This window comes from Lutra lutra, chromosome 7 (assembly GCF_902655055.1).
Source record: "Lutra lutra chromosome 7, mLutLut1.2, whole genome shotgun sequence".
In the NCBI taxonomy this organism is placed as follows: domain Eukaryota; kingdom Metazoa; phylum Chordata; class Mammalia; order Carnivora; family Mustelidae; genus Lutra; species Lutra lutra.
The window spans coordinates 101,234,130-101,255,966 of record NC_062284.1 but is presented as its reverse complement, the minus strand read 5'-3'; the positions used below and the strand labels follow the sequence as shown (position 1 = coordinate 101,255,966).

Sequence of the window (21,837 nt, the reverse complement as noted above, 5' to 3'; positions counted from 1 at the left end):
TGGGACCTCTCCTGTAGCTTAAGCCCTGCGGCTCATGACCCAGAATACAAGGCTGAGTGGGATAAAGCCTCTCCTCACCTGGGCTCTGATCCCTAGAAAGGCGGGGGCCGAGGCAGGTGTGCAGGGAGAGGAGCGTGGAGAAGGAAGACAACTAACGCATGTGAGAAGTTGCGGCTGCCCTGAGCTGACCCACCGCGGAAGGCCACAGAGAAAATCCTAGGCCATCGCGCGAGGCCCGGGAGGAGAAGTGGCTTCCGGGGCGGCGCGCGCGGCCGGCGGGGCGGGGCCGGGACAAGCACCGCCCATGTCGGGCTGCGCGACAATGGGGCGAGCTGTGCAACGCGGCTGCGGCTGCCGCGGGCCTCGGGGGGGCGGAGCGACCGCCGCTACCTCCGCAGCCCCGGTTGGGATTTGAAAGATTAAAAACTACCGGTGGAGAGGGCTACCGCGTTGAATGTGTGTCGGAAGCGCTGGGGGCCACGGCTCGGCGCGGGGCCGGGCAGCCGGCGGCGTCTCCACACCATGAATTACCCGGGCCGCGGTTCCCCGCGGAGCCCTGAACATAACGGCCGGGGCGGCGGCGGCACAGCCTGGGAGCTGGACTCGGATGCGGAGCCGGCGTTCCGCGGCGGCGTTTGCTGCTTCGACCACTTGCCCGGCGGGGACCCGAGCGACGACGAGGTGCCCCTGGCCCTGCTGCGCGGGGAGCCCGGGCTGCACTTGGCGCCGGACGCGGAGGACCACAACCACCACCTGGCGCTGGACTCCTGCCTTAGTGACGAGAACTACGACTTCAGCTCCGCGGAGTCGGGCTCCTCGCTGCGCTACTACAGCGAGGGCGAGAGCGTGAGCGTCGGCTGCGGCAGCTCCTCGTCGCTGCACCCGCCGCCGCAGCCGCCGCTGGTCCAGTCGAGCGCGGGGGGCATCGGGCCAGCGGGAGGGGGGCTCGGGGAGAGGAAGCGCACCCGGTCTGGCGGAACAGCCGCCAGGCACCGCTACGAGGTGGTGACGGAGCTGGGCCCCGAGGAGGTTCGCTGGTTCTACAAGGAGGACAAGAAGACCTGGAAGCCCTTCATCGGCTATGACTCGCTCCGCATCGAGCTCGCCTTCCGAACGCTACTGCAGGCCACGGGTGGCCGGCCCCGGGCCGAGGACCCGGACGGCGACCGTGTGTGCGGCCCGGCCTCCAGCTCGGGAGAGGACGAGGACGAGGACCGCGTCTGCGGCTTCTGCCCGCGCGCTGCGGGACACGAGCCCGAGATGGAGGAGCTGGTGAACATCGAGCGGGTGTGTGTGCGGGGCGGCCTCTACGAGGTGGATGTGACCCAAGGAGAGTGCTACCCGGTGTACTGGAACCGTGAGTAGCCGGCCGGGGGAGGGAGCGGGATGGGCTGCTTGTGGGGCGGGCGAGCACCCGGGTGGGGTTTGGGACTTGACCGCCGCAGAGAACGAGGCGCTTGAGGCCTGGCGTTTGGGCGTTTGGTAGGGAGAAGGGTGGAGATGAGACCCGCAGAGCCGGCAGGTGAAGGGTAAACGAGCAGATGGCAAAATCCAAGCCGCCTGGGGTTCCGAAGAAGATTCTGCCGGGGTAGCCCTTCCTGGGTGAGCTGGGTGCTGCTGCCATCCCCTGGAGGTGATCCAGGAACGGATGCCCAGCCCGAAGGTTAAATTTCGCGATCCTACCTGAGCTTTGTCCACCTGGGGATCTGATTCGGTCTCATTTACCCAGAACTGCCTCTGATTTAAAGAGCAGCCTGTCTTCTGAAGTGTTAGAGATGATCTGCACGAGAATCAACAGTTCAGTTACGGACTCAGGAAAAGAACATTAATCCCAGGCGGGAAAGGAAAGGAGATAGGTTGTTTCCACCCGGAGCATTCGGGAGAAGTGGAAAGCACTGCGTGAGCCGCTCCTGGCAAATTGGTCTGTTCACTCTCTGTGGAATACTCGTTTTTGTCTCTTACGTTCTTGTTTACTTATTCTCAGTTTGCTTCTTAGCCTTGAAAAAATTACTAAGGCCTATGCCTTGGGTCTCCTCATCTATAAAATAGAGATAATTGTATCTATCTTGTAGAGTTGTTGGAGGAATTAAATGAAATAATGTACCTAACCGGCTTGAAACTGTGCTTGGCACACGTGTGATTTATAAGTGTTAACAGCATGTCTTATTCAATTAGACAGCAACACAATTAAGTTTGTAATTAGGTTAAAAGCAAATGTTGCATATGTAATAATATACAGTAGATATTCTACTGTGACACAAACTATTGGCCACCAGTAATTTGTAATATATAGTTTTCGTTTTTATGAACCTAGTGCCCTAACTCAGATATCTGTCTTCCTTGGTTGTCACTAGCCTTAGGTCTTATCTACATTTCACAGTATTCTGCCTTATATTAATATATATTCATGACTTACCTTCCTTTCTATATGTTTAGCAATCTATGGGCAGAGTCCACCTTTATCTTCATAACGCTCATTGGGCCTAGTGCAGTAGATATTTAATAGGTATTGAACTGCGTGAGTGATTCTGATAATGTTAAAACATATGAGAAGCAGGAGTCACTAAGATAACAATTATAGTATGTGTCAAATCAAATAAAATAAGCACAGCAGAAAATTTAATTTTTTACTGCACTTAACGATGACATTGAAGGCATTGGCTAACATTTTCACAAGACCAGATTCGTATGGGATTTGTCACATTACTCCTTTTGATTACAAGCTCACTAAGGATAGGGTATGCTTGTATTCACTAATTTATTCATTCATTCACCTTTTTCATTTTTGACAAGTATTTGTATGTCCATAATATAGTAGTCTCACAAAGGCTTTAGGAAAGGTAGAAAAACCAACCTTTACCCTTCAGGAGTCTCCCATTTAGTCTTTTCTTCAAATGTCCTAGACTTCACTATGGGCTTTTTTCCTTTGAATGTAGAAAAACAAGGACTTAGTGCCGCAGTAAAGTTGGATAAAATGCAGGTGCATCCTTGGAGAGGGGTCTGGAGACCAAAGGATGAATCCTACCCTTAAATCGGCTAAAGTATATTCACCTAGAATATTGTGTGCTCTTTTGGTTTATGGTAAAATTGTGTTTTTATTTTATTTTATTTTATTTTATTTTATTTTATTTTATTTTATTTTATTTGAGAGAGAGAGCATGACCGAGAGATAGATCATGAGCCAGAGGAAGGGTAGAAGGAGAAGCAGACTCCCCGCTGGGCAGAGGGCCCTATAAAAGGATCCCAGGACCCTGGGATCATGACCTACGCCAAAGGTAGATGCTTAACCAACTGAGCCACCCATATTCCCTCTGATAAAATTGTTAATGCTTGCAAAGTGCTTTACTATTTATTAAGTGATTTTTCACATTATTTCATAGTGATATAAAATTAATGCTACCATTCTGTTCATGAAGAAACAGACTCAGTAAAATTAATGAACGTGTCCAAGGTTACTCAGCTAGAAAGTAGTGAAGCATTTTAGAGTCCACTGGGGGAATAGGTGTGACGTCCAAAGAGCATCTGACACACCACCCAAGGGTGAGGGTATCAGGAAAGCTTCCAGATAATGTAGGACTGAATCCTAAAGGATGAATTTAATCAAGGGAATAAAAGGGGAGGGTGAGATGCAGGGAAAGTCATTTCAGCCAGATGGGGTAACATACAAAGACACAGAAGCATGCAAATGCATGACATTTTGAGGAAATTAAGGCTGCACCTGCAGGGACCAAGACATATAGGATAGGCTTGAGACTTGACTACCACAGAGACAGGTGTTTGGTCCAGGAAGGGAGGAGATTGTGAAGGGTACCTGCCTTCGAATGATGCATTTGGAGAGTAGCTAGGAAAGGAACAAGAGTAGATATGTAATGCTAAGAACTTTGGACTATATCCTGTGAGCATTAAGGAACCAAACAATCAGGGGCGCCTGGGTGGCTCAGTTGGTTAAACAACTGCTTTCAGTTCAGTTCATGATCCCATAGTCCTGGGATGGAGCCCCACATGGGACTCCCTGCTCAGCGGGGAACCTGTTTTTCCTTCTCCCATTACTGCTTCCCCCCTGCTTGTGCTCTCCTGTGCTTGCTCGAGCTCTCTCTCTCTCTCTTTGAAAAAAAAAGAAGAAGAAACCAAGCAATTGAAGGTTCTCTCTTACTCAGGTGATTAGTGACAGCACAAAGGCGGAATTAGAGAGTTGGGGTATATCTTTAGAATGGTAGTGTCCTGGGGCGCCTGGGTGGCTCAGTGGGTTAAGCCGCTGCCTTCGGCTCAGGTCATGATCTCAGGGTCCTGGGATCGAGTCCCTCATCGGGCTCTCTGCTCAGCAGGGAGCCTGCTTCCCTCTCTCTCTCTCTCTGCCTGCCTCTCCGTCTACTTGTGATCTCTCTCTGTCAAATAAATAAATAAAAAAAATCTTTAAAAAAAAAAAAAAAAAAAAAGAGTTTAGAATGGTAGTGTCCTGAATCAAGAGAGAAACCATGAAGGCCTACAGAAGTTAGTCTGAAAGAAAATGTGGACTTAGTCTTCTCAAATCTTCTTTTCAAAAGCAGTTAGCCAATAGACCAGTTATAAGTTAGTTTTCGTGAACTAGCATAACAGCAGCACTCCATTTATTTTCACTCCATTTTAGCATTTTCTAGTTTTCTATAGTATACAATCCTGTGGGTATCCCAGGCCTTCGTATGAACTACAGTGAAAACACAGTGGTGCTTGTTGTCCCTAATTCACCATTTCTCAGAAAATCCCATGTCACTTTGCTCCAATTGGTTCTTCAGGTATGTCTGTATTATATAAGTTTTCATACATTCTCATGAGGGTTTAATCCCAGTATGGTCTCGTCAGCTTTTGCAGCTTTTGACTTCCTTCTCATTTTACTTTTCTTTTTTAGTTCATCTGGAAGCTTTCTAAAGAATGAAATGAAAGTTAAAAACAGAAGAACTTCAGAAAGTTCTTACAGAGGGGTGGTGTAGGATTCTAGTGGTTGTTTAGGGTTTTGTGACCTAATTAAGCCCAATGCACCTGGGTGTCAAAGCCAATAAATTAGCTATGCCTAGTCTAAAAGAAAGGTGTAGTTTATATTTGCTCTTCCTTTTGAACTCTTATTAGCAGACAAAATTTGAACTAATTTAGGGTATATGAATCAGAAGGGGAATAGAATTTGTCTTCTATAGATAGGAAGCCCATATTATTACATATGAAAAAATATTAATTTTAGGAAATTTATTTTCATTTTATTGTCTGTTTAGATATTTTTCTTACTGCATGTAGACATTTTAGATAAAAACTAATTTTTGCTGAGTAATGGCTAAGTGAATTCCCTTGCTCCTCCTCTTCTTTCTAAGCTACTTGTAGCCCTCTAATAGGCTTGTTTTGAGAATTGTTATATATAACATGCCTGGAACAGTGGGTGTTTGGCACAAAGTACTAGGTGTTAACTCTATCTATGTGGATCTCAGAAAACAATAATCCTTATTTGTAGAAACTCACCTGAGATTTCATTAGGATGACCAGCACAAAATTGTCAAGAACAGGGTTTGTTACTGGCCTGTACCTCACCATAAGTGAAAGAATGTTTATAAAGAATATTAGCAAAAAAGTGGCCCTATTTAGAAATAGTGGTAGAAAGGCATAGGGAGCTTTATAGAGATACTTGATGAATAGTCTCATAACAATTCTTATGTGTGCACTGTACACTAGGGAGTATATAATTTCCATTTATTGACTAAAGTTATTTGACCAAATATTTATATGAATGTAATCCACTTTCTGATATATCTTGTGGTCTGCTTGTATTGTTATCATTTTAAACCATTTTCAAACATTTTAGAAATTAACCAGTCTTCATGATATATTGAAGAAAGAATAATACTTCCACCAAAATGAGGTAGAAAAATAAGGGCTTTTCCTGCAAGTACCAAAATAAAATGGTGTTTATTAACTTGGCATACCTGTAACCATCTCTTTGGTCTTTTTCATTTAAGGATTAATAACCTTAATAATCCTTTATGAGGTACAGGGCATCATGGGAAAGTAATGGAGTCCAGCCTGGGAGAAGTCACTCTTTCTTGGTCAGTTTCTCCTCCAATAAAGCAGAACTATAGGGAATGGAGACCAGGGATTGACATGCCTGACTCTGGAAAAAGTGTTAGAGTCTTTTCTATTTCTTTTTAGCTGCATTGTCTCCCACAAGCCCGGACTGGAAAGCAGCCTTGGGCTGCATTGGAACCCTGGCTGCTCATTTGCAGAATTCTGACAAATGTCTTCTGAGAACCCTGTTCTAGATCAAGCCTGCTTTAGACTGTATTTTTCAGCAATCTACTGAAAGAGCACAAAGAAATGAATGACACCGAGTGATATATAAGAAGGGCAGGATTTGACACAATCTGATCAAGGCACTCAGGACTTTTCTTCCCCTTTACATTGGACCATTACTTTCAAACTGCTTTCATATCAGTTATTGATCCACCTTGTTTGTATATAGCTCAAATGTAATAATGCATGTTTTACAAGTGCTTTATGTAAATATTCAGAGTAATTGGTATGCCTTTCTTTATTCCGTCTGTCACCCCCTTCTTTTTTTCCTCTCCTTTACTATTTTTTTCATAAAAGAGACCTTTTATACTGTTCCTTCCTCCAAATATTATTTCCTGGGTCTTTTATCTCCGCATCACACACTATAGTTTCTGCTTTGCTAAAATCTGATGTCTAGAACCGTAGTGGTGATCCTTTTCTGATCCCTGGTTGGGGTGGGTAAAAAAAGCTGGATGTTCTGGTCATGGAATCCTCTGAGATTGTGGACACTGAGTGAGGACAGTACAGGGATGAAAAGGAGAAAGAGAAATGGGGAATATACTCACGGAAACCTAAGATGATTATTGGCAGGAGAGATGGGGAGGTAGACAGTTCTAGAACCCCTGATTGTTGGGCAATCTAAGTCATGAGTGTGATAAAATTTAAAATGTACATGTTATCAAGAAAAACTTTAATACTGATAAAGGGTATAGATACCAGTTTCTTCTTTTTTGCCACAATACATTCCTAAAAGCTTGGTTAAAAAGTAGAACAAGGAAAAACATCATTTTTAGAGCCAGTAGTTATAACTTACAATTCTACTCTTTTTGAGTCTGCTCTGGTAAAGGGAAATTATGCCCACAAAAATATTTGAATCACTGACAAATGAGTGGATTAGTGGGATGCAAAGCATAATATAGATACTTTTTGATACGCCCAGATTAGGGGACAGGTAAAATTTAGGAAGTGGTGAAAAGATTAGGGGACAAGTGACATTCAAGATTGTAAAAACTGCTACCCGTGTTTACTGTCAAGATTGCCTGTGCCAGAGAACTAAAGAAAAATGGTGGAAGTTTTGATATGATTATATAAAAGTAGATATGTTTTATGTAGTGCTTTCTAATTTTGCCAGATTGCCATACAAGATAAATTATATACTCATTAGTATTTGTTCTAATGTGTTATTACATTAAGCTATATCTAGATAATCCTTATAATCATTGCACTTATAAGTTTAAATAAATCTGTCGAATGACTTTTGGGCCCAGGCCAGCCTTTAGAAATTACATTGTCATTTGTACTGCTATACCTCAAGACCTCAGGTATCTAGAAATCTTAGAGAAATGTGAATTATGTCTGAATGGATATCTTTTCCAAATTAGTTGAGAGTTAAGCTTTTATTTGTTAAAGGGTAATTTTAACTATGTGAACGGAAATCTCTCATGTTACTATTTCTCCTTTTGGCCACTTCTCAGTGAACCGTCATTGTGAAAATTGGTACAGGATAGTTCTTGAGATACATGATGTGGGACAGAGAGCTGCATTAACTGTGCCAAACATAAATCTTCTAGATCATATGCTATAGAATGTGCTGCTCAGTAACTTTAGCTGATGCATAGGGAGCCTAGTTCGAATTACTTCTGAGCCTTCCTGTAGATAGAGTTAAATGTAGATCCACCTTTATTTTACTATGTATTAAAAATGATCAACTTTCAGTTAGTATTTTATTGACTGAATTCATTTTTTTCCTTATTCTATAGAATTGCTTCTAGATAGGCCTAGGATATCCCTTCTCCACCTGATTCACCCACCTAGTCCTTCAGTAATGCTTGCATTGTAACATCTGATATGTTTTAACATTAAGGACCAAGTTTGTTTATGCTTTAGAAAACAAAATCTTTGCTGTGAATCAAAAGGCAGTTATTGGAGAGAGAGAGGGTCTACTTGAAAGAAATTGTTGAGGACCACTCAAACTGAGGAAAGTGCATTATGGCTGTTTAAGCACTTTTAATGGCACTCACTTTACCATGCTGGCTGTCCACTGCCAAAATGAACCCTTTCTATATGGTTAGCAGTAAATCATAAGGCTGGTATACATGTCTATGAGGTTTATGAACAAATGTTTGCCTTTGTTTGACATTTGCATTGTATAGCAAACCACTCTTACTCTTATATGAGTAACCACTAACCATGGTTCTGCTCTTTGTCTTTTACTAGAAAAAAATTGGGACCTTGTATTTCAGAGTATCTTTTTAGATATAATTTATTTTTATTTTTAACCTGTTTACTATTTAGCCTATTATTTTGTGTAAACTACATTATATATTACACTTTTTTGGTGGGCAAAGAAGGGCGTTACTGTACGTCACATATAACAAATGTTCCTAATCCTGGAATACTGGACTGAATTGTTTGGAATTCTGATTGCCTGACAGGATTCTGTCTTTCATGGGCAGATCTAGAACCCATCAAAGTATATGGTAGGTCACACATAAAGGGTAGACCTGGTTTACTTCATGTGTTTTCAGATCAGCTCTTCTCCCACCTCAGGTCATCCGTTTTATCTCTTCCCCTTCCAGTTCAGTTCTTACTGGCTTTTCTAGACTGGCAGCCCTGTGTTGTGTTTATGAATGTAAATGATCGCTGATAGCAACTCTGTGGGTCAGAATCCCAGCTCTACCTTTGACTTTGTGACTTTGGGTAACTTAAATTTATCTGTGCCTCACTTTCTTCTATAAAATGTGGTTATTAGTACCTACCTCTTAGAATTGTTGACATAAATGTGTTATAATAATCAGAGATCTTGAAACCTCCCATGATGTTCTAAATATAAGTTCTAAATAACAGCTGTTATTCTCCATTTTCCTGACTCTTCTGTCCTTTCAAATTTACAACCTACTTGACATTCTTGGCTTTCAACTCTCCTATTTCAATTTGCAGTTCCTTTCCTGACTTTCCAGTTCCCCCCTCTTTGGTCTTAACTCCTGGTAATCGGCTCTTGATTAGGCACAGGGCTAGAACCCTCTGTGAACTGTTGCCTGCTGCTGTGAGAAGCTCACTGGGTTTTGCCCCAGAAAGAGCTGTCCTGTCTTGAGTTTTCCTAGTTTATGCACCAGAGGTGTGCACCATTTTCTTATATATCTACTGCCTGTGGGAAGGGAGGAATTCTTTCTCATGAAAGCATTCCAAGTTCTTGAGCATCTACTCTTTTTGGTATGCAGATCCTGTCACCAGCTGTGGGAGGTACTGACTTCATCCGCAGAGCTCATTTAGAACATCTCTACCAGCTACCAGGATTTTTGATACAATAGAGAATTTTACAGCTTTCAAAAGGCTGCTCAGTTTTCAGTTGAGGCAGAGCCAGTAGTGTTTTTGGTCTTTAGCCATGTTGGCAAGAAAGAAATGGCCCATAATTCCTTTTACAGTGAAGACCTCAACATGAAAACTTTGAAGGAATCAGTTCCTCTTAATTGACCTGCAGTTGAACCAAGAGTGGTAGGAATGGCAGCTAGGTTATGCACCTAGGGCAAAATCTAGCTTCGAATCTGAAGTTACCTTTTAGACCAGGGATTCCAAGCAGCCGTCCCTTACCAGCATTGGCAATAAAAGCTGAGTGGGCTCCGAAAACAGATCTTTGTTGCCAAATTCCCTTAGTTTGAATCCTTGATTTATCATAGCCATATGACTTTAGGCAAGTTATAATCTCTTGATTGTCCAGTTTCAGCTTTGTAAGTAGGGATAATAATTCCTGCTTCACAAAGTTATTTTAAAGATTCTGTTAAAATACACATAGAGTACTTAGCATAGTACCGGTTCATTAAGTGTTAGCCATTGTATTTAAGCCAGGCTGATATATTGGCTCTTCAACTAGAAGCCTAGTTTCTGGAAATTAAAAAGTGTGTGGTTGGCCCATTTTATTTGTGAAAAAGAAGAATGTGAATCTGTGGCTCAACCAAAATTACTTCACCCTGTATTTGATGACCATATACATATATAATACATACATACACGCATAGTCCCTCATTCTTCCTTTCCCCTTCTCTCTTACCTTTTTCTATATGTATAGCTATGTGTTTATTGTAAAGCTGCTTAATCTTACCCCCACAATCCCCCCCCTCAAGTGTTCTGGTAATCACAATGAAGTAATCACATTGCAGGCACTTTAATTGCTCTTGTTGACTCTGACACTGAACGAAATTATGGTGAGGACAGTGAAATACATTTCAGGCTTTGAATTGCCTCTGTTGGGTTCTGTTGCCTATGGAATGGCATCCTATCTTAGACCAATAGTTTGCAGATTTCATTGAGCTGGGAAGATTGTTAAAACTGTAGGTTTTTAGATCATCCCTGGAGATTCAGTGGAACAGATCTGGGCCAGGGGGCATTATAGACCTCAACATTGATAACTCTATTAATTATCTCCTGCAGTCTAAATGGCTCACAAATGCCTCATCCTAGTTTGTCTTCATTTTGAATCAGAGGATTACCAGTTCGGCCAGTCCAAGGTTGTATTTCATGCAGCTTGAGAGGAAACAGCCTTTCACCCACGAATTGGTTTATCTTTATTTCATCTTTGTTTTTCTTTACCTGTTTCTGCTCTGACCTTCCAACTTAAAATTTCTGTATTTATATTAATTTTCAATAAACTCATTCTGTCAGTTATTGAGGAGGATGAAATACCATGTGTGTATAAATAAATAATTGACCAAAGATTCAAGATCTCCTCTAGATATCTCCAGCAGTGTCTGTCTTTATAGCCCTCTGTTTTCTGATATTTTGCCCCACAGATTCTAGCTACCTTAGCCTCCCTGAACTCTGAGCCATTTGGCATCTGAGCAAGACTAGTGGACTCTTGTTTCCTCTTCCTGTGCTGTGGTATGGAAGCTCTAGGCACTAAGCTTGGGCAGTTGCTGGAGTTCTCCCAGTGATCACTGTCCTCTTCTGCCTGTTGCCTGTTGTGCAATATCTGATGATGATGAAGGATGAAAATCGTCCTTCCATATATTTGATTTGATTTTCCTGGTTGTTAAAGGTGGGGCAGTAAATCTAATATGCATTACTCCATTATGACTAGAAGTAGAAGTCTGTCCTTCCAATTCAGCAAACCTTTCCATTCTTGGTGGCCTTTTTTATGTCTCTTTTTGTTAGGCACAACCTATTACTTTCGTATCCTATATGTCTCTCTGTCCAGGAATGTTGAAATGGACAACAATAATTATCTATTGAGCTAACATGGATCAAGTAAGTGGCTATATGCCACTCAGAGTAGAATCAGGGTGTCTTCTGTAGCCGTTTTTATGGACTGTAGGGTAGAAGTGATTGTTAGGCTTATACATCAAAACTATTTGCTGCTGCCTCTTTTTGCTGAATATTACAGTACATGCAGTTTACCAAACCAACTGCTGCATTTAATTTCTCATGTTTCCTAGTCTCCACCTTTCTTTTTCTATCTTATTTCTTACACCTTCATATAGAAGACTCTTGAGGATCTCTGTTTTCATATCGAAGGCTTCTCCCTTCCCCCACCTTTACAGGTATCAGCATGAAGTAAATCAAGGTAACTGGATTAACCTGCCAGTCACAGTATGTCTGCAGTGATCTCATCTGTAGGGTTTTTTTTTTTTTTAAGATATTATTTATTTCAATCTCAAGTAGGTGGAGAGGCAGGCAGAGAGAGAGAGAGAGAGGAGGAAGCAGGCTCCCTACTGAGCAGAGAGCCCGATGTGGGGCTCCATCCCAGGACCCTGAGATCATGACCTGAGCCGAAGGCAGAGGTTTAACCCACTGAGCCATCCAGGTGCCCCTCATCTGTAGGTTTTAAGCTTATATTTAGTTTCTGGATTTCTGAGCCTGCTTCTCCAGTTGTCATAGCATGAGGTTTTCATTTTGGAAGAGATGGTAGGGGAAAAGGGAATTTAGTCGATTCAAATAGCTGAGGATTCTAGAAAGCTAGTCTTGATAAAGCCAGATTTAACCACTGCACATAGTTTCAGAAACTTAAAAAAAGATAATATATGAATTAGGGCCTTGGTGCCTCAGTCGGCTCAGGTCATGATCCCAGAGTCCCAGGATAGAGCCCCACATCAGGCTCAGCGGGGAGCCTGCTTTTCCCTCTGTCACTCATCCTGCTTGCTCACTCTCTCTCTCTCTCTCAAATAAATAAATAAAATCTTTTTTAAAAAAGAAAAAGATACTATGCAAATCAGACTAACACCATAATTAGGAATGGGATTTTATAGTTTACAGAGTACTTTCACATACAGAATTTTATTAATCCCTATTCATCCTGCAATGAGCTAGAATATCCTCATGTTACAAGATGGTTGCAGAGAGAAGTTCAAGATGAAACTGGAATTAGGCCCAGCCTTCTGAGTCCTTATCTAGTTCCCTTTCTCCCATATACCGTCTATGATCCTTTGTACCATCTGAACAGATGTGAAGATTATATGATAACAGTACTGGATTATTTTGTAACCTATGTAAGAATTACTTGCCTACTTTTATTGCTACATTCCCTCTATGGACGTTCCTTCCTTTCTTTTTTTCCCTTTCTTTTTATTTCTTTTAGAGAGGAAGAGACAGGGGCAGAGGGAGTAGGGGAGAGAGAATCCCAAACAGGCTAAACACCCGGCATGGAGCCCATGGAGGGCTCAATCCCACAACCCTGAGGTCATGACCTGAGCTGAAATCAAGAGTCATACACTCAATAGACCAAGCCACCCAGGCGCCCCTCTATTTGATGATTTTTAAATATATTCCTCAAATAAGTTTCTTGTGACTTTAGTCTTAGGAATTTAAGGATTTTCCTCGACTTTTTTTTGCATATTTTCAAGTTTTTGCTTTTATACTTGTTAACATTCTGAATTTTGACTATACAGATCTTTTTCTCCCTTTTCTCCCATTCCTTTTTTACAAAAGATTTTAGCTTTCGTTTGATTTTGACCCAGTTTAGAGCTGACATTCTGAAATGATCATATTTTATTTGTAGTTAGTTAACTCACCTGAAGCTAGTAAGCCCACCTGAAGAGAAACTGCTTTGACAGATTAACATTTATTTGCCATCTTCCTAAACTATGTGCTTCTCTTTTGTGATGTGAATTTTTTTTTTTTTTTTTTTTTTTTTTTTGTAATGTGAATTCTTTTCTTTGAATACTTTTTAACTTAGGTCACATTTTATTACTTTCATTCTATAAATATTCATCTAGTGTCTGTTAGGTTACAGAAGAGAGGGATCATCTCTACCTCAAGTTTACAAAAACTTTCCAAAGAAATACTTGACTAAGATCTTTAAGGGTGTTATTGGCAGAGGGACTGGCATGGCTAAAGGCCTGGAATCTTTTTTTTTTTCTAACTTTTTTTTTTTTTTTTTAAGTTTATTTTAGAGAGGTGTGTGTGTGTGTGTGTGTGTGTATACTGAAGAGCTGGGGGTGGGGCAGAGGGCGGGTGAGGGAGAGAAAGAATCCTCAAGCAGACTCCCTACTGAGGAGGGATGGGGGCTCAGGTGAGGATCCAACCCAGGACCCTGAGATCATGACCTGAGCTGAAATCAGAGCTGACTGAGCCACCCAGGCATTTTGAAGCCTAGAGTCTTGAAGGAGGACTCTTGTATTCAGAGGACTCAAGAGTTTCTGTTTGGTAGGAGCACTGGGAGTAAGGTAGAAAGGGTAGAAGAAGAAAACTGGATATAGATAGGCAAGGACTAGATCAGGCCTTTTCATACTGGAAATTTTAAATTATGCTGTGAGAATGAAACACTGGAAGGTATAAAATGAGGAAAATGCTTGACCAGATTTGCATTTTAAATTATGAGTTTGGCAGCAGTGTGGAAGATAAATGGAAATCTGGAAATGTGATTATAATACTCAGGGAGACTAGTAAAGGAGTTACTGCTGTGTTACAAGGGAAAAACAGGGTCTAGGGCAACACTCTTTGAATGGATATTGGAGGGTTGGAAGAAGATATGAAGTAGAAGGGACACTATCAATGCAATATGAGTAAAGGGGAGCGTAGTCCAGCTTATCCTTAATGTTTTTAACTTGGGTGGATTATGGAGGAAGAACAGGTTTCTCTTCCACGTTCTGCCAAGTGGCAGAAGGAAGCTAAATACTAGTGTATTTTTTTTGCATTTAAGGTGCCTATTGCACACCCAGATGGAATCATCCCTGGGCAATTGAATATATAGTTCTAGAGCTCAGAAGAAAATAGTGTTGCAATTAAAGATGAAAAGATCCTCATAATGTAAGCCAAGGTCTCTAAAATGGGTCTGCAAACACTCTATTGGAGATATTATAATGAACATGTTTGAATTTATATTTCCTTTCTGTTTCATCCCTTCAAATTTTCTATTTTTGAATGTTTTCTAATGTATGTAGAATAGTAATACATATGCATAATTTAGAAATAAGTATGTATGAAAATATGCTCAAAATATTTCTGGTAATTACTAATCTAAGTTGATTGTAAACTAATGGTCACTTCTGAGCATTCTGCTTTACAATAATAACCTGGAGAACTTTTAGAAAATACGTATTTCTGGACCCTATCTCTAGAAGACTGTGATTCTAAGTGTGCGGCAAGGACTCTGAAAAATCCATTTTTTAATTTAATTTCTCAAGGGATTCCTATAATCAGCCAAGTTTAAGAGAACCAACGATAAAACTGTGGAAACATGTATAATATAGAAAGAGATGAGAAAATAAGTTTGAATGCCACTTTGCTGATTCTGAAAGTTCCAAATATGTTAATTTCTATTCTTTTGATTTTAATACTCTGATGGAGTGGCTATAGTCAGTATTGAATTAATTATCTCCGTTAAGCTAAAATTAACATTAAAAATTCAAAAGCCCGTTTTTGTGTTATAGGCTTCATTTTTGGTATAGGTGTTCCTCCCATATCCATGCAGATTATATCAAACATTTTTTAACTAGCCAGGGAACTAGAGAACTTTTCCCTAAGCATGTAAAATTCTGCGTTGCCTGGAACCACTAAAATATTAAACTTGGAGAGTTAAGAACAAGAGGGCCAGTGATTTAAAGTTTTTGCTAACACCATCTAAAATATGCCTTCTGTGAATTAAAATGTGTGAAAAGGATGAAAATGTAATGAGAAAGCCTGAAAGGATCATGTAATAAGAATGTTTGAGGACTTTTAGGGGCTGAATTTTGTCCTTCCCACAGACTCCTATGGTAAAGCCTTTGTCACCACTACCTCAGAATGTGACTGTGTGTGGAGATAGGGCCTTTAAAGAGATGATTAAGTTAAAATGAGGCCATTAGAGAAGGCACTAATCCACTTCGACTAGTGTCATAAGAAGAGGAAACATGGACATGAGGAATGCATGTGCACAAAGAAAAGGCTGTGAGGCTGTAGTGAGAAGGTGGCCATCTACAAGCCAAGGAGAGAGGCCAAACCTGCCAGCCCTGTAATCTTGAACTTCTAGCCTCCAGAGCTGAGAGAAAAATAAATTTCTCTTGTTTAAACCACCCAGAATGTGGTCTTCTGTTTTGGCAGCCCTAGCAAACTACTATAAGGACTGTAAATTGCTTATTAAACTTTACACTTACACTAATGTAGAACTAAGAAATAACACAGGTTCTAAAACCTATTTGCCCTTGTTCCCTGAATCAAAAGAAACAAACAATATGAAGGGTATAATTATATTGTCCAGAGTTTCTCATCTCTAAGAAATAGGTTTAAATTTTGGTGAGTGTTACATATTATCCACAGAAGCTAGACATAATTTAGTATTCCTAGTGTAATTGTTACTTCAAATATGAGCCCAGGTATATTTTGAAATATAGGTATTTCTTTCCTAAGATAGAATTTTGTGTGATTGCTGAGTATGAACCCAGTTCTGCAATTTAACATTGTAACGAAGCTAAATGAGGATTAGGTTAATGATTGTGTAATTATTTTTGTCCTACATTATTCTTCCAGATTATAGCTTCTTGTGCAGTGAATAAACAAGTCTTCAGGTATTCAAATGGAAAGTAATATTTTGATATCTAGATCCTAATTTACTACCTTTCATTTCGTTTACCAATGAAACTTTCTTTTCAGGGGCACCTGGGTGGCTCAGTCGGTTAAGTGTCTACCTTCTGCTCAGGTCATGATTCCAGGGTCCCGGATCAAGCTCCACCTAGGGCTCTCTGCTAAACGGGGGAGCCTGCTTCTCTCTTTGCATGCTGCTCCCCTGTTTGTGCTCGCTTGCTCTCTCTCATATAGACAGATAATCTTTATTTATATTTTATATAAATAAATAGATAAATCTGTAAATAGATACATCTTTAAAATAGATAGATAATAGATAAATCTTTATTGAATAAATAAAATAGAAAAATAGATAAATCTTTTTTTAAAACTTTCTTTTCATAACTAATGTTTTTATTTTATCACCCACCTTCTGAGAACTCTCAGTTTTATCAGTAACTGTTGATTTTATTATGAAATGTCTCAATTATATACAAAAAGCTAGATAACATAACCGAGAATGAGTACTCCCCATCACTTAGCTTGACAAGTTAAACATGACCCCTCCCAGGCCCCTTTCTTCAATCCAGAAGTAACAGTCCTACTTAATTTGTTACTCATTTGCATACATTTTTTTAGATTATTATTTCCATAGGCTTTTCTTTTTTTTTTTTTTGGCTTGTTTCAACTTCATAGAAATGCCATTTCTGTGTGTTTCTTTCTGCAGTTTGCCTTCTGGCTCAGGTTGGGATTTTGAGATTTATCTGTGCTGATACATACAACTCCAGCCATTTGTTTTTACCCTATGTAGTAGCAGTAGTACATTGTATGAATATACCACAGTTTGTTTTCCTCTTTGGACACTTAAGTCGTTTGCAATTTTTTGCTATTAAAACATTGCGGTATCGGGCTCTCTGCTCAGCAGGGAGCCTGCTTCCCTCTCTCTCTCTCTCTCTCTGCCTGCCTCTCCATCTACTTGTGATCTCTCTGTCAAATAAATAAATAAAATCTTTAAAAAAAAATTTAAAAAAAAACAACATTGCGGTAATAAACATTTTTATAGCGTGTCCTATAGAGATGTGCCAGAATTTCTGTAGAGTACATACCTAGGAATGGTACTGTTTCAGATTCCATCTCTTCTTGGTTGACTAGTGAATCTGAGTATATTTCATACTGTATATTTATTGACTTTTTTTCCTGCTTTTTTTGTTGTCTTTGTCTTCCTGGTAAAATCTTATTATATCAGAGTCCAATCAGGAGACAGAAACCACACAGTAATTTCACCAGAGAAAGTGTAACATAAAGAATTATTAGAGGAATGAAGAGGGTAAAGAGAGCTCTATGAAGAATACAGAAGCAGCAGATGCACAAAGCAGCCCCCACCCTGTGACTATGATAGAGCATCAAGGAAGAGGCCATGTGCTCTCAGGCCTGAGATTCTGAGCTTATTGGAGAGTGGCAGTGGTCACTGTGGTGCTACCCCAGTGGGACTGCTGGAAATCTGCCCTCTGGACAGCTGCGCGAGGCCTCCCGCAGGGAAGTGCCTAGCCTCAGAAGTCACTGCAAGCTCCTTTTGGGGGTTTGGGGCGTGTAGCAGGTGACATTCTAGTCTGAAACTGCCTGGGGGTAAGGGTCCAGCCCACGGGAAGGTGCTCCTGCTGTTAGCACACGGGTGCTGCTGAAAAGCAAAATGCACACTCTGAAAGAACCCGATAAAATGAGCCCACTGAAACTAGGGAGAGAAACCCCTTCCTTTTCCATCATAAAGGATGATCTGGAAGAAATAGTTCATCAATATGTTAGGCACATAATGGTTTACATAGGCCTTTATGGGGCTGATCCCTGAACCTTATCTACCATTTACAGCATTAATTCTGTGGGAAGTATTTTCAGAGTTCCCAAATAGTAAGTTTACAATAAACCTTAAGAATGGATGACAAAATATTTTTCTTAATCTCCTATTCTTTTTTTTCCATTTTCCTTGTCTCTCTCTCCTCCTTTCCTTATGTCTTTTATTTTTCTTACATCTGATCCTTGCTGATTTCTTCTTCCCCTATATACCAATACTACACTATTCTTCTTTTCCCTTATTCTGTGACTTTCCTCCTTTTTAAGCCCTGTGTGGTCAGATTGGCTGTGTAAGTTTTTAGAGCAGTGAATGATAAGCATGCCTTGAACGCTAAGTCCATAAAGCTACAGGAGCATAGCTAAGCTGGAGGAAAAGGGTCAAGACTTCCTCTCTACGTATCCTGTATTTTAGAGTCTAAGAAAGGTTGAAATAGTTCTTGAAAAGAGTCCTTTAGAAATCTTATAGTAGTTCCCTTTGCCTCCTGATGTAAGTATGGCTTTTTTATATATAAATGTTATTATTGCCAAGTTTCCCCCATCCATGTGTAAGAGATCCATTTAAGCTTTTGCTTAAATGAAGAAAGTGTTCATAGTAGGAAATGGGCCTTGCAATTGCTTTCTAGTCAACAAGAACCTGTATTTTTCTTTTTTAAAAATGCTTATTAAGGTGTAATTGACATATGACATACTACTTTCAGGTGTATAGCAGAGTGATTTAATATTTGTATATTATTATAAAATGATCACACTAAGCCTAATTAACATCCATTACCATACATAGTTACAAAAAAATTATTTTTTCTTGTGATGAGGACTTTTAAGATCTACTCTCTTAGTAACTTTCAAATATAGGTGGGCTAGTTCCAGACCACCATGATAAAGCAAATACCACAATTAAGGAAGTGAAATGAATTTTTTTGTTTCCTACTGCATATAAAAGTCTTCTTTACACTATACAGTCCTCTATCAAGTGTACAATAGCATTCTGTCTACAGATATAGATACAAACCTTAATTTTAAAACACTTTATTGCTGAAATGCTAACCATCACCTGAGCTTTAGTGACTCCTCATCTTTTTGTTAGTGGGGTTGGCAGACTTGCGTGAGTACTGATGGCTGCTGACTGATCAGGGTGGTGGTTGCTCAAGGTTGGGCTGTCTGTGGCAGTTTCTTAAACAACAATGAAGTTTGCTATGTCTATTTTACTTTTCCTTTCACAAACAATTTCTCTGCAGCATGCAATGATAGCTGATAGCATTTTAACCATGGTAGAGCCTCTTTCAAAACTGGAGTCCATCCACTCAAACCCTGTTGCTGGCTTTAGTAAGTAAGCTTATGTCATATTCTAAATCCTCTGTTTTCATTTCCACAGTCTTCACAGCTTCTTCACCAGTAGATTCCGTCTCAAGAAACCACTTTCTTTGCTCTTCATTGTTCAAGTTTTATCCTGAGATTGCAGTAATTCAGTTCTATCTTCAGGCTCCACTTCTGATTCTAGTTCTCCCACGGTTTCCACCACTTTTGCAGTTACTTACTCTACTGAAGTCTTGAATCCCTCAAAGGCATCATCCATAAGGGTTGGAACCTATGACTTCCAAATTCCTGTTGATATTTTGACCTTTTCCTGTGAATCATGATGATGTGGGGTTTTTTGTTTTGTTTTCTTTTCTTTTCTTTTTAAAGATTTTGTTTTTTTTGACAGACAAATCACAAGTAGGCAGAGAGAGGGGAGAGCAGGCTCCCCACTGAGCAGAGAGCCCAATGCGGGGCTCGATCCCAGGATCCCAAGATCATGACCTGAGCTGAAGGCAGAGGCTTTAACCCACTGAGCCACCCAGGTGCCCCTGAATCATGATGTTTTTAATGGCACCTAGAATGGTGACTTCTTTCCAGAAGATTTCCATTAACTTTGCCTGGACCCATCAGAAGAATCACTAACCGTGGCAACGGTAGCCCTATAAAATGAATTTCTTAAATAAGATTTGAAAATTGGGGGAGCCTGGGTGGCTCAGTGGGTTAAACATCTGCCTTTAGTTCAGGTCATGATTCCGGGGTCCTGGGATTGAGTCCCACATCAGGCTCCTTGATCAATAGGAACCTGCTTCTTCTCTCTCTGCCTGCCTCTCCCCCTGCTTGTGCTTGTGCACTCGCTCTTGTGCTCTCTGTCAATTAAATAAATAAAATCTTTTTTAAAAATTTGAGAATTGTAATTATTCTTTGATCTATAGACTACAGAATAGATGTTATGTTAGCAGCCATGAAAACAACATTCATTAATCGCAGTGTACATCTCCCATCAGAACTCTTAGGTGACCAGGTGCCTTTTCAGTGAGCAGTAATATTTTTTTTTTAATTTATTTATTTGAGAGAGAGAGAGAGCATGAGAGGGGAGGTCAGAGGGAGAAGCAGACTCCCCATGGAGCTGGGAGTCCGATGTGGGACTCGATCCCAGGACTCCGGGATCATGACCTGAGCCGAAGGCAGTTGCTTAACCAACTGAGCCACCCAGGCGCCCCGAGCAGTAATATTTTAAAAGGAATCTTTTTTCTTTCTTCTTTTTTTTTTTCTTCCCCTGAGGAATCTTTTTTTTTCCCCCCTGAGCAGTAGGTCTCAACAGTGGCCTTAAAATATCCAGTAAAACATGTTGTAAACAGATGAGCTGTCATCCAGGCTTTGTTGTTCCATATACAGAGCACAGGCAGAGTAGAGCTAGCATTATTCAGGGCCCTGGGATTCTCAGGTTGGTAAATGAGTGTTAGTGTCAACTTCATGTCACTAGCTGCATTAGCCCCTAGCGAGAGAGTCAGCCTGTCCTTTGAAACTTTGAAGCCAAGCATTGCCTCCTCTCTACTATGAAAGTCCTAGGTGGCACCTTCTTCCAATAGAAGACTGTTTCATCTACATTGCAAATCTGTTGTTTAGTGTAGCCACCTTCATTTATATCCCAGTTACATCTTCTGGATAACTTTCTATAGCTTCTACATCAGCACTTGCTACTTCACTTTGTACTTTCATGTTAAGGAGACGGCTTCTTTCCCTAAACCTCATGAACCAACCTCTGCTGCCTTCAGACTTTTCTGCAGCTTCCTCACCTTTCTCAGCCCTCTTAGAATAGAGGAGTTAGGGTCTTCCTTGGGATTAGGCTTTGGCTTAAGGGAATGTTGCAGCTGGTTTGATCTTTTATCTAAAACACTAAGATTTTGTTCATATCACCAATGAGGCTGTTTTGCCTTCTTATCATTCATATGGTCACTGGACTAGCACTTTTAATTTCCTTCAGGAACTTTTCTTTGCATTCACAAGCTGGTTAACTATGGCACAGGAGGCTTAGCTTTTGGCCTGTCTCGGCTTTCAACATGCCTTCCTCACTAGGCTTAATCATTTCTAGCTTTTGATTTAAAGTGAGAGACATGAGACTCTTCCTTTCACTTGAGCTCTTAGAAGCCATTGTAGGGCTCTTAATTTTCCTGATTTCAATATTACTGTATCTCAAATAGGGAGACCTGAGGAGAGGGAGAGAGGCAGTCTGTAGAGCAGTCAGAACACATACTTATAAATTAAGTTTGCCATCTTGTGTGGGTGTAGTTCATGGTGTCCAAAAACAATTACAACAGTAATATGGAAGATCACTGTTCACAGATCACCATAACAAATATAATAATAATGAGAAAGTTTGAAATAATGCCAGAATTACCAAAGTGTGATGCAGAGACACAAAGTGAACAAACGCAG

The 21,837-nt window shown here is 40.7% G+C and overlaps 1 protein-coding gene across 4 annotated transcripts in view; it reads left to right on the top strand.

The window, feature by feature from the left end:
• Positions 1 to 314: 314 nt before the first annotated feature.
• Positions 315 to 21,837, top strand: part of DDHD1 (DDHD domain containing 1) — a 99,179-nt gene continuing 77,656 nt past the window's right edge. For 2 of the 4 annotated variants that reach the window (XM_047736387.1, XM_047736386.1), the window contains exon 1: positions 315 to 1,357. In XM_047736387.1, coding sequence (XP_047592343.1) covers positions 523 to 1,357 — 835 coding nt within the window. In that variant the 5' untranslated portion in view covers positions 315 to 522. The remainder of the gene's footprint in view (positions 1,358 to 21,837) is intronic. The other 2 variants (XM_047736389.1, XM_047736388.1) reach the window with 1 other exon arrangement.